The sequence below is a fragment of the Aedes aegypti genome, chromosome 3, assembly GCF_002204515.2.
Source record: "Aedes aegypti strain LVP_AGWG chromosome 3, AaegL5.0 Primary Assembly, whole genome shotgun sequence".
NCBI lineage: Eukaryota > Metazoa > Arthropoda > Insecta > Diptera > Culicidae > Aedes > Aedes aegypti.
Window position 1 is genome coordinate 119,857,073 of NC_035109.1, and position 14,029 is coordinate 119,871,101.

The 14,029-nt window shown below is 36.8% G+C and overlaps 1 protein-coding gene across 1 annotated transcript in view; it reads right to left on the reverse strand.

The window, feature by feature from the left end:
- Positions 1-3,727: 3,727 nt before the first annotated feature.
- LOC5566902 (inactive hydroxysteroid dehydrogenase-like protein 1) overlaps positions 3,728-14,029 on the reverse strand; it is a 29,444-nt gene continuing 19,142 nt past the window's right edge. Inside the window, exons 2-4 of the mRNA XM_001651223.2 lie at positions 5,007-5,240; positions 4,498-4,943; positions 3,728-4,439 (exon numbers count right to left, since the gene is read on the reverse strand). Coding sequence (XP_001651273.2) covers positions 4,359-4,439; positions 4,498-4,943; positions 5,007-5,240 — 761 coding nt within the window. The 3' untranslated portion in view covers positions 3,728-4,358. The remainder of the gene's footprint in view (positions 4,440-4,497; positions 4,944-5,006; positions 5,241-14,029) is intronic.

The window sequence follows — 14,029 nt, forward strand, 5'->3', positions numbered from 1 at the left end:
GAAATGGCTTTGCATGATTGATGCTTAAATTACGTTACGTGTAAATCTAAGATTTTTTTAGTGTGTGGATTATGAGATAAATCATGCTCAGATTAGGTCAATTGTACATGTACATAAGAACCACGTAATTGCTGTTTCCATCAGTGTTGTGAAAAACTCAATTTCTCACAACTCACGCTTGAGTTTGTTCATGCGTGAGTTGTCAATCATGCAACTCAGCAGTCAAAAAATCATGGATGAGTTGGCTCACCTTTTTAACTCTTTGTCTCGTATTTCCACGGTTTACACACACGGCAATAATTTCTTGTTAGTCTGGTAAAATTATGTTAATCCTTTCTAACGTAAACAACAGCATTGGGGTTTCACAAGTTTTTGCCGGGTTTTGCGACTGAATCATTTTTTACGGTTTGAGTTGATTGAGTTGATTTTGCATCAAAATCTCAAGCGTGAGATTTGCGAAACAGATCTCTAAAGAGTTTGCTCTCACGGGAGAGCGTAGAGTAAAGTGGGGCAAAAGTTCGAGTGGGGTGAGAGTTTCTTTTTAAGATTTCTAGCTCAATTCTAAACAAATCTTATAAATGTCATTGTGGTTCGAATGCTATTCAAGTAAGAGACTTTTACTCCAAATATCATAAAAATCGATTGAGATTTGGAAAAGTTATGGCTATTTGTTGTTTTTCGACGTGAATATTGTAAGTTTTGGTCAAACTTTAGTTGCATGGAACCAATTGAAGATAAAATCTTTTTCAATATTTTATGTAAGGGCGTTTCTAGGCCTATCATAAGGTTGCTTTGACGTGTATTAGATTTTGCATAAATGCTTGAAAACAATTTTTGGCCCATAGTGGGGCAAAAGTTCGAATCAGCGGGGCAAAAGTTCGACCCATGTATAAAATCACGGAAAAATTTGCAAGTTGCCTAAAATCCACATATTATCTTCAAATTTAGTTAAATTTGTCTGATCGTGTGAAAACTGTCACCAAAATTTTACATTTTCACTTAGTTTTGCGAAAAACTGCTATTTTTGAGTATATTACAATTAACCCGGTTTTGGGCAATTTTTTGATGGAAATTTAGTGTGTATTTTTCGGCAAACTTAAGTTTACGGCTGGTGTAAAGTATGCCTGTCATAAAAGGATCGATATTTAGTGTTTTAGCCAGCGAACTTTTGCCCCACACTAGATTCGAACTCTTGCCCCACCGGTGGGGCAAAAGTTCGAATAAGACAATCAATTTTGAAACTGTTATAACTAAAAATGGGTAAATACCGTTTTGATTCATATTACGGACACTTAAGGACTCAGGGAAATATAACCCAGCCTAGAGCATACAAAGTAAATCATTCTGTATGATTCCTTAGCGCTATCGAGCGTCGGAAGCCCTTTACTTTCGAACGGTGGGTGAAGAATACGCTTCTGCAACTTCAATAATTTTAAATAAATGAAAATGTGTGGCCTCTTCATGATTCTTATTCCGGACGCTTCCTCACTTTTGCCTCATATTCCGGACACTTTGAATCGAATTCCGGACAGCTCATGATAATCATTAATGGAACAGTCAAATCATCAATCGAAATCGTTAAACCACCAAAGAGACATCTAAGGTAGTTGGGCATTATACATTTTCAAAGATATTTATGGAAACAGTTTACTAAAACGAGCCTTGAAATTGAGAACTTTTGAACAGCAAAAATTGAAACATTTCGCGTGAAATGTTTCCCATGCAAAGTAGAGTGTCCGGAATTTGAAGATGTTCGTAATATGAATCAAAACGGTATTTGGACACAAGTTTGTTCAGCAAAATTATAGCCAATATGTTGAAGGTTCACTGTATGGTATTTGTTTTGTTTAAACTGCTATTGTTTTTCTGGAAACTTTGATTATACCACTAAGGTCGAACTTTTGCCCCACCTTACTCTATTGATTGAGATTTTGAGTGTGAGTCTATCAACACTGGTTTCCATACCCACTAGCACCACATAGCCGCATAATTTAGAATTGATAATTTAGAGAGGTGCTCTGAACTGCTTTGTTTTCTAGAAACGTTGCTTCAGACACGATCTTTCTATTTTGACGAGATCACACGAGCAAGAGCTTGCTTAAATGTATTTAATTTGACAGTTCCACGCAGTAGGAGCACTGCGAAGCAAATAAAGCCATATCCGATTGCTTTTAGTTTTTTGAACAAGCTAGCTAGTTCTTTGAGCTCATATACTCAAATATGCATATGACAAAAAGTCTAAAGACCGAAAAGACGAAAAGATATGGGTAGAAAGACAAAAGGTCCGAAGGATAATTGTTCAAAGAACAAAAAACAAGACACAAAAGATCGAAAATCTTTTTCCAAAGAAGCAAAAATTCTCAATAAGCAAATCACTTTCGACCGTTTGTTCTTTCAACGTTTTGTCTTTCGATCTTTTGTCCTTTCGTCGTTTTGTGTTTCAACCTTTTATAAACCTAATTTTCTTCGAACAATGGAGGTTAGATGGATTACACACATACACATATTAATGAAAAAATCACCTGAATACAAACCTGTTTGGAGAAATAACTAGAAAAATCGCCTGAAAAAAACTACTGGACTAAACTGCTGGAGTTCTCTTTGTTTGAATGCATGGAAAGATCCCTGGAGAAAAATCCTGAGAATACTTAGCTGGAGGAATTCGCAATGGTTATGTTGTGCGATTTTCTTTGAAAATCTTTGACGCAGCTTTTGTTTTATTTTATGCAGGAATATTTATATGAATACATGAATTATATTAACTGAAGGAATGTTTAAGAGAATTTCCGTAAAAATATTAAAGAAATCAAATATTTTTGCGCCTCGTAAACCTCAAAAACGGTAACGAAATTCAACATACAGTCAACGCTCCATAACTCGACATCGAAGGGACCATCGAGCTGGGAAGGTATCGAAATACAGAACGCAAAATGGTCACGCGATCCAAGGGACCATCGAGTTTGCCATGAAAACAAACTTTTACTATGGTTCTCTAACTAACGGAATATCGAGTAAGGGAGAGTTGACTGGAACTGGAACCATTAAAATGTACTTCACAATTAAAATAAGTTTCTACACCAAAGAGTAAAACACTTTCCATCTCAATCGAAAATTTTATTCCAAAATGATTTATGATCATAAATGTTGTACTTTTGTGAAAACATCTTAAACTATATATTGTTTATTGCAGTGTACTATACAGTACAGTATGGATAACATCGATTATTACGATATATTTTGGTTTACTTTGGTATGTTCCCCAAATACAGGGTATGTTATTTCTTCATAAAATAAAGCGTTTTAAAGAGAAAACTTAATAACAGAAGAATGTCTGTGATAGACGATTAGAAAAACACAACGTTGTGTTGGCTACATGTAGATTAAAGCTCCATGTCGTAACAAGAATAAGGATGTATTTTTATTCAAAATATGTACTCTACAACTTGCCTAGCCATGGCTACTCGATTGGAATCAATACAGAAAAGTTGTTACTATTTCACTGAAACCCATGTAACCAATTACTCGAAATTTTCTCCAAATTGTAGATAAAGCATCATAATTGTAAAGGTGAAGATGAAAAGAAGCCAAACTTCAAATTTTCAAGAGCACAAATCTGGGAAACCGAATACCCATTTGATCTGAAAACTTAATCGATTAGTCACTAGCTGGTGGTGACCAATCGATTAGGTTTTCAGCCCAAACGGGTGTGCGGTTCTCCAGATTTGTGCTCTTGAAAATTTGAGGTTTGTCTTTGATTCATCTTCACCTTAATATCAATTCATCGTATATTGCTAACATTGTTTTTGATGTTACTCCATTCGACTTTGTAACCTTCGTCATACTTATAAGGCACACAATTTTCAACAAGAATCCATTTTCAGAAGTTTGGAATGCCATCTAGCAGTGAGAATGTGAGATTAAAGTCTTTCTCGATATTGTAAATACTACTTGGATTCGCTCTAAAAAAAACTTAATGGAACCATTTTTTTTTAATTTTAACCAAAAGTCTAAATTTGTTCAAAGAAATTTGCTTTTTTGATTGATCCTTGTTACTTTTTGAGATTTAACAGAGATTGAAAATTTACTAAGTTATTCACTTATACTGTAAAAATTACAAAAAGTTTTACCCACATTTGGAAATCTTGAGTATAAAAGTAGTTGAGATTAATTAAAACTTGCTTGTCTTGCTCTTGATTTTGTTTGAGATGCTGCTGGCTATATCAAAAATGTATTCGAATATGAATACCTTAGTGGTTCATGTACCTGATCTACTGGACATAAAAGGATCACATTGTTTAAGTGAATTAAGTAGAAGTAAAGCTTACATATCAACAATAATCAATACTAACGGCAGCAGCTTATTTGCCAACTGCCTTTTTAGTAATGAGGGAAATGAAGAACGTTCCCAACGACAATGGTAGCAAATCCTGCCAGGACACCTAAAAATTAATGACAATACATTAGAAAAAATAATTTATTACCATTTCATTATCATACCTGAAAAGCGTGCATCCAACCGCCGGTCGTATGGGAAGTCTTCCCGAGCGTGAAAACTCCAAAACTGGCAAGCGAATCCGACGTCGTAATCGAGATGTACCACGGAACGTCACCTTCGAACTTCTTGATCATGTTGGTGTGCACCATTCCGGGAGTCACCACCTGACACTCGACGCCACTCCCACGCAGTTCATGGTTCAAGGCCAAGCTGAAGTTGGTGACGAAGGCCTTGGCCGATGCGTACATGTTCAAGTAAGCAGCTGGCCGATAACAGGATGTGGAAGAAATGTTAACGATGATTCCTCGTTTACGATACTTCATTCCAGGAAGCACAATTCGCGACATCATGGATGTGCTCAAGATGTTGATGTTGATCGTTGAGATAATTTCGTCGTCAGAGTTGAGGTCAAAGGTTCGCACGGTGGGGTAATATCCCACGTTGTTCACTGTGGAAGAAGAAACGTTAATGGTTATTGCAGTTCTTGAAAAATTACAACTGAAATTCATACCAAGAATACCAATGTCCAGCCCTTCGATTTGTTCCTTGATCATCTTGTAGATTTCTGGTCCCCTGGAGAAGTCCACTGCAACCCATCTGGTTTGAACGTTGTAGCGCTCGTAAATCTCGTTTGCCACTTTCATCAGTTTTGGTTCACTGCGTGAAATCAGCACAATGTTCATGCCCTTGCTCGCCAAAATTTCGCCATACCGCTTGCCGATGCCATCCGTTGCGCCGGTGATAACTAAGAAGACGAAATAAACAATTATATTCAATATTTGTTCAAATTCACAAATAACATCTTGAAAGCTTCGATCTGAGTGAAAGAGTGGTAATAGCTTGAGCTAGAGTAACTTCTCAACAGGAACAATCCCTACTTTAATTCGTCCAAATATAAGATTGCCTTAAATTGAACTTAGAGCTGTAATCCGGGGGCAAATTGATCATGTCAGGTACTGAATCTGTCGAAATTAATTTGACAATATTTGGTCCAGTATTTACCAGTACCAGTGATTACTATCAGTTTATGTAATCTTTTTTATTATTATTATTAAATGGTCGGTGTTCAGGCAGACCGGACTAGATTATATTTTGGCGTGCAAAGACACGCTAAGAACTTCATTAATTCAGATTTTTCTATTGCAGATTGTAATAGATTTTGATGCACATGTATCATCACATAGATAAGTTCCATTATTACAGCAAATAATGCCAACATTTAGATATTTCGAATGCTTGGGGTACGTTCTTCTGAAACTATTGAAAAACACTTGGTCCAGTCTGTCTGAATACCGACCGAATGACATTGAACATTTTATAAAATTATCTCGATATCTCTCCCTATGTCGATGATTTTCTCGGTCTCTTCATTCTGCATACATTTTCGCTCTCCATATCTCAATACCCTTCTTATCTAGATATCGCCCTATCTTGGTGTGATTTTCATTCCCAATTTTCTCTCCGTTTGTCACTATGCCCATAATCAAAGTTTACTAGACTTGATTTAAGAGAGTTAAAACAATATGCAAAAACGAAATGACATCAGTTTGTTTTATCATTTTCCAGGTAACTTGGTGATTTTCAATCTAGTATTCATCAAACATTTGTTCTATGTCTCGATCTCTCCCATCGAGAGTCCCTTCGATATCGAGATGTGGAGAGTCGACTGTAGTTTTAATGTCAACAACTGAAAATGGCACACTGGGGCGAATTGTTAATTGTTGTGTAGGTTCAAGTATAAAATAAATCTCTATGTACTAAATTTGGGTCTTCTGAATTCATAAATGATGTCATACATTTAAATTATGATTCGTGGTTTACGGCTAATCAGCCGAGTGGAAGTTTAACGACTGAACGGTGAGAATCGAACTTACGACTCCTTGTTCACTAGATAGGGCGCGTTACCTACCTATTCCACGAGAGGACTCATGGACGCAGAAGTTAACCTGAATAATCACGTGGTCCTATTTCGCAAAGCGCACCTCTTTCGGAAGAATTAGATGCCCCTTCAAACACAACGCTTTCTATTGTATATGCAATGCCTAGCCGAGAGAACATTCTATATTAGGTATTGAAAGACCATACACTACTCGCCAACGACGTGCTGGATGAGATTTGTATAGTGCGAGCTCTGCACCGTTGCTTGCGTATAGCAAAAAACCGATTGACACAGTGAAAAATTACGTTGAAAAAGCTTGCTGTTTCTCCGTTGTGAAAAAAAAGCTAAAATTTGTGGTTATTAGAACTATGAAATTATTTTCATGATACGGTTCGAGGGACCGAAGTAAGTCTGTCCTGCAGCAGGACTAATAAGTTGTTACTGTTACTGTCAAAAGCTGACTACAAACACAATGCAAAAACTTCTGCTGGCAGCTATTACCGCAAGCAGAGAAGTGAATGATTGCTTACATTTAGAATGTTCTTCTTTCAGCCAGTGTTGATAGACTCAATCTCAAAATCTCAATCAATACGCTCTCCCGTGAGAACAAACTCATTAGAGATCTGCTTCGCAAATCTCACGCTTTAGATTTTGATGCAAAATCAACTCAAACCGTAAAAAATGATTCAGTCGCCAAACCCGTGAACCCGAATGTTGTTGTTTACGTTAGAAAGGATTAACATAATTTTACCAGACTAACAACAAATTATTGCCGTGTGTGAGTAAACTGTGGAAATACGAGACAATGATTTAGAAAGGCGAGCCAACTCATCCATGATTTTTTGACTGCTGAGTTGCATGATTGACAACTCACGCTTGAAAAATCTCAAGCGTGAGGTGTGAGAAATTGAGTTTTTCACAGGGATGCCAGTACATTTTGGAAAATGTCTGGCGAATGCAAAATAAAAAGTCTTGTAAAATCTGGCGGACTGTGTAGGAATGCTACTAGATCTAAATTTCAACGGTAACGAAAGAATACTATGACAATGAAAAAATGATCTAAATTCGCTTCAATCGAAATTTCAGTAAAATAAACTAAAACTTAAGCTTGGCACTTTGAAATGCATCCGCATATATTGGAAAGCATTCTAGTATTTCAGTTGTGGTATTTATCATGTTAGTCTTTTATGGTTGATTTGGATCCTGACACTTGAATTCTTTTATTGTGAAATTTTATAGTCAAAAAGATAAACTCGTCAGTTTTCAAAAATCTGTATCAGCTTTATGAACAAGAACTGAAATCTACTTCAATTTATCTGGAAAATTTTGTAAATAAGTCAAAGTTTTAGAAAAAAAAACAAACTCTAAACTATCTTTATAAAGTAATGAGCAAGAGCATGAGCATCATTGACCGCCCGCAATTGGTACTCACCCAACTATCTTCGTATAGTAATGAGACACAAAGTTAAACAAAAAAAAGTCTTATCAAATATTGATATTAATTCTGCAATACGAATATTCTCCTCTGCTGGTTTCTCCGCCTCTGTATGTGTTTTACTAGGCGCCGCAATAATGCTCTTAGAAAATCCTTAAACATTTTACTTATTGTTGTAAAGTCTGACTGGAATTGGAGAAGTCTTGCAAAATGACCAGTTTGTCTTTTTGCCTTTTTCCCAATAAAATGTCTGGCAGTGCCAGATTAATCTGGCATAATGGCAACCCTGGTTTTTCACAACACTGCTTTCAGCACTGACGATTTTGTTGAACAAACATCAAAGAGCCAATTATGTGTATATCAACTTCTTTAAGAATAAGCTGAATAAGTTCTTTGAAATTCAGCTTCGAAACTCATTACAATTGCATGCCAACTGTAATGCACTATTATTTCCTATTTTGGCCAAACGGCATTCGGCCAAATGGCATTCGACCAAATGACCCTTTCGGCCAAATGGCGTTCGACCAAACGGCTTTCGGCCATATGAACCGGAACCATTTCCATCAATATGGTATTGTTAACAATTGGGCATGCATATTCGGATTCAGGGTGCCCATATTAACCCCTCTACCGGCAGCTTCATTTTTTACCACTTACAAAACATTCAAATTGCGATAACTTTTTCGTTTATCGATATTTTTGTACCATTTTTTCACAAGCCCTTAAAAAACTCTTCTTGTTTAAGAATATGTATCGAAATTGATAATTGGTCATCTGGATCCGGAGATATTCCAAAATTCATTGGGGAACCGACGCGTAGCCATAACTTACTTAAATATCTCAGGCTACAGAATTTTTATCGTATTCGGATGTTCACTCCACGGAATGATACATTAATGCGAGTATGTTGGGAAAAAATGAAGCATATTTGTGCAGCCGTTTTTGAGTAATAAGAATTTATGTTTTTGATACCGCGTCTTGAAAACTCTATAAAACCTCATTTCGTAACTTTCAGATTTGTATGATTTTTTCAGGGTAACTCCTTATTACCTGTCGTTGTACAGTATACATTTTATTTTTTTAATAAATTGACCAAAAACAAAATGGCCGCAAAAGACATTTGATATGGAATGTTGGTCCCCCAAGGAACATCGGAATATTTTCAAAACTAGATTAGCAATGATTAATATGGACACGGATTCTTAAACAAGAAGAGTTTTTTGAGATCTTGTGAAAAATGGTGCAAAACTATCGAGATACAAAAAAGTTATCGTGATTTGAATATTTTCTTAGCGGTAAAAAATGAAGCTGCCGGTAAAGGGGTTAAGTAAGTATTGTGTTGATTTTAAAACTAATAATAATCGCATTGACTGAAATGGGTTCCTCTAATTTCCAATTTTAGAGATAGTTTTTTGCACTAAAATAACATTTCTTGGAATATTTTGGAACATTAGCCAATGAGACTAACTATCGCATCAATTGTTAGTTTGTGGAGATCGGATAGGTGCGGTCCCCCAATAAATATTCTAAATATCTCTTGCATCAGATGGCTAATGATCGAAAGCGACACAAATTCTAAGAACATAAGAGCTTCAGTAACAAGAAAAGCCATCGCGATTCAAAAAATGGTTTAGTGGTAACAAAATATTGCTACTGGTAGAGAGGTTAATATTTTGAGACATAGGGGAAGGGGTGGTAATATGAACACCTTAAGGATATCATCCTATTGCTGATAGAAAAACGAGGAAGTTGTATAGTTCTATCGCACAACACCAAATAGGGTAGAAGCACCGGTTTTGGCCATACGCCAGTTGTAGCCATAGTGGATTATACACCGTTTTACATGGCCAATCAGCATAAAACCTTTTGTGTTTAGTGGATCACATTCATATGATAGAACTACATTCATTTACTCATCCAAATTGATTCAAAACATGAGAAAAACAATTATTTTTCCTTATAATTTTAACTCCCATACACCTAATTTGGCCAGGGCACTCCTAAGTTGGCCACTCTCGTTAGAAATCAATGCAATTGGCCAATTTAAGAACCGAAGTTAACTCTCTGACCGAAACTGGTTCCGTTGGCCTATATTGACCAACGGGATTTTCAAAGCGAAAAAATGGTTTAAGCTCAGTTTTGATTTTTACACACATAATATGGATTGAAAGCTTGCATTTGACATATTTGTAGTATAAATACCACTTCCCATTTAATTTATATTGACATTTTCTCTTAGACTGGCCAAAACCGGTGCTTTTACCCTATAAGGATGTTATCTATAGCAGCAACACGAATTCAGACTGAAATAGTTAAATTTCCACGTATTATTATCGCTAGCAAAAAAAAAACGATGCAAATGTTCATTTTACCTGCACTATGTGGATAAAATGAACAGCAATTGGTGGTAAAATGAACATCATGCAAAAAACTTGAGCAAAACAAATATTTTTGAAAATTTTCATTGCATTCCCGATAACATATCCCTTAATGATTGTAACCCAATCAGAAAAAAATCTAAAGGTATCAGATTTGGCATCATATCATAACGATGTTGACCTCACTGAAAAAACTTCAAGACTCCTGAGCTAAAAGTTACGTCAGTTCTAATTTTCAAACGAGGTTTTTGAAACCTTAGTTTTCGTTGACATTTTCACTTCAATTGACCTCCGTATTAACCTAAACACTCCGGTTTATGCCCTAAATCGTCCGTGCGTGATAAAAATCTAATCAAATTTGTTTTTTCTCGGTAAAAGGCACGGTGTTCATTTTACCACCCATGTTCATTTTGCCACCACTTCCCATACAGAAATATTCTATCGCATATTGAATACCACCACTTATGCGTTTCAATAGTTCCTTGTTTCTTATGGTAAAACATTGACGAATCAATGTCAAGGTTGGTAATGCATTTCCGCCTTGCCTTAACCGACTTGAAGCCTCTTCGACGCGGAAAATGGAAAGCACGCCGGATGCCGCAACTCTCTAGTCGAGAACAATGCGATTGGCCGGCAGCAATATGCATAACATTCTACAGTACACGCCTATATGTGAGCAGCCCGGTAGAAAACCCGGCAACGTTATGTAGGTCAAGGCCATCATTGTGCTATCGATGTTTTGAAAAGCGGATCTAGCTTGATTGGCGACAAGCTGATGCTGTTCGAATTGAAGAATATGGATTGTGTTCACGAAAAGAGCGATATGTGAGGTAAGGAGAGGTATTGAGAAAAAAACTAGATAGGTATTGTTAAAGGTATAAAAATCATTGATGAATAATTTTACATGAAACGATTCTCAATCCTATCAGTTTATCCTCATAAGTTAAATTAAACAAGCAGCAAATCAAAGTCAAACCAGCCTCTGGCTCTGATTCTTCGATTCAAGTAGAGTAGCAAAAGGTGCCGTCAATCGTGGCCAGTATTTACGAATTTGAAGGATTTTGGCAGGAGACCTAACTATCCATTTCGGGACCGTCACTTTAGGCTAGAAATCCTTGAAGATTGTGAATAACCTCTCCAATGTCTTGGAGATAAGAGACATACATGTTTCACTCATGACGACAAAACTGAACGTTTGTTCAAGATAAAATCTGTTCCGCTTACAATTTGGCCTCACAAAATGAATGATTTCTCCAAGTGGAAAAAAGTACACAAATCTAAGCGCATCATTGTGTAACTATTTTATTTAGCTTCATGGAAAAATATTTCTGAGCTGTTCAGTAGAGTTTTAGAGCTTTTTTTTCGAATTCCACCCGTAAAATCTTGCACAGTACCATTGATCAACTCATGTGTCATTTTTGTTTTTCAAGAAAATGTCAACACCAAACAGTATTTCTATTATTTTGACTTACTTCTTAGATTTACGCTTGGTTGTTGCCCAATTGGTTTTCTATCTGTCGGATAGGGAGCCGGATCCTATTCTTGGCCCTTTTGATTAACTTCGGCAGTGGGGTTACAGTGCTCATATTCGGCCACAATATGCGTCGTACTAGAGCGCTTCTAATAACAAAGTTTTAAACAATTCGGGCGAGAAAAACCCCCCATGCCAAAGTGAATCATGAGAGTGCCCAAGTGGTTCTGCACCCTATATATACGGAATTTGAAAATGTAAGCTGGTAACGTTGAGTTTCAACGTAATTCTGCAGAATTCTCCCATAACTTCGATAACTTATGCAAATATGTAGGGTAGATGTACCAATAGTGGATGTACTAAGCACGATTGAACTTCATTTAACCGCCTAAATTCAAGAAGCGTAAGTAACGACCATTGACTTAATGAGAAAAATGATATCATCGCAGTAATACACGGCATGTCAATGAAAAATAATACCTCCACTATTGGTACAGTGTTCCTTTAGTTGCGGTATATTTTTAATTTGTGTTCCTATAGTTGCGGTATCCGTTGTTTTCTTATGGGATCCTCCACTATAGGAACATTTTACCGCAACTATTGGTACAAGTAAGTGAAGTTTTAGCAATTTTAGTGATATTTCATCAATGTTAAAGCAATTTGAGCGGTCTTTTCAACTATTCCGTGTATCAAGAAGCCAATCCGTCGATTGGCATTGTCGGTTCTGTGGCTAGTGTAATAAAATCAGTGAAAACGGCACTACCGCAACTATAGGAACACCCACAACTAAGGGAACACTTACCCTATGAAACTTCATGAAATTTTCGCCACTGGATAAACGACTCTTCCGGATCATTAGGCTGTGATAAATTTCTCGCTTTTACTGCTCCTTTAGGCTCCCCCAAATCAACGGTTTTTTTTTTCACGGTGACAAACAATCACCGTGATTTTGTTGCTGTTTCGCTGCATGTAGAATTTTCTGAGCGTGTCTAAACCACAGCGACGCGATTTCGCAGCGATTTTCGTCGCGTCGATCTAGATGAGTGCTTGCAGCGACACAACAACGAAATCGCGGCGATTTTTCGTTGCCGTCGCAGAACAAAATCGCGTTGATTTGGGGGAACCTTTCAATTAAAAAGAAGCGGTCAATAAATCACATGAAGAGATCCAAAGTAAAGTAATTTAGAGTAAAAGCACTGGTTTTGGCAGACCTAAAAATATATGGGGAGCAGTCTTCCCAAACGAACATCAAGCACGTTGGGTACTGGTGTTTTCGTAAACGCTTCGAACCCTGTCCTCGTGTTCAAACCGAAACCATGAAGCAGCTCACAAATAACTCAAAAAAGTTGCGTAATGAGAAAGCGTTGCGAAATGAATAATTACAGCACTGGTTTCAGCTGCGTAATGACTATTCCTGCATTGCATACTTCAGTGCAGGAAAGTAAGCCGTTTCATGACAGGTTGCCGTGATGAAAAACAGCCTATTACGATGAGAAAATGCAAAAATAGTTTTATAGCTGCTCATTTCCCTTTTGAATGCTCTGGGCAGCAAGTTTATTTGTTAATAAGTTTGGATCTATTTGTTATATGGAGACTTTATTGCCAAACTTCGTAATAAGAACAATTCTAAAAGCAATTGCAACGTTAGTGTTAAATTTAAAGAGTGCTCTTTAGCATGTTTCTTAATTCAATACCCTGATAGCAGTAGGTAATTGTCTTTTTTCTATTCTATAAAACTCTTCTAAACTTAGTTTGGTCTTAATCGACTCTTGTCAGCTTTGTAATCAGTTGATTGCTCATGCTGATTTTAATCTAATTTATACACCCAAAATAATTCGGATGGCGGATTTCCCTCCTAGCGTATTAGGTGCTAAATCCACCTATTGATGGTAAGATTCGCCTCCTAAGCGTAGACGGGCAAACCCGTCAATTGAAATCGAGCACATTGGACTTGAAAATTCGAGCAATCTAAATGTTTACGCCCGACCCACACAATTGCACAACCAATCCGAAGCCGAATGATGGCATCGGAAACGCACACTTAGGCAAATGGTCACGTGGCAAATGGATGGTGGACATGTCAGAGGAATGGAATGAATATTGCAATATAAAACGCTTTATATATTGCTTTTGTCACTTCTCCCAGCAAGCCGTCGATAAGTTCGTAGAGTTAGTACTGGTTTATGAATCGGGAGGTCCTTGGTTCGATTCCGAATAAGCGCAAGTATATATTTTGTTTTTATTTTTTGGTTCTTCAGGCAAATTTATGAAATTCAACCCGATTTCTTGTGGCGAATTATCATAATAGATTCCGGTCCCTGTATTTAGATAATCATTTTGCTTGAGTGACTATCGAAATAAGGTACCGTGT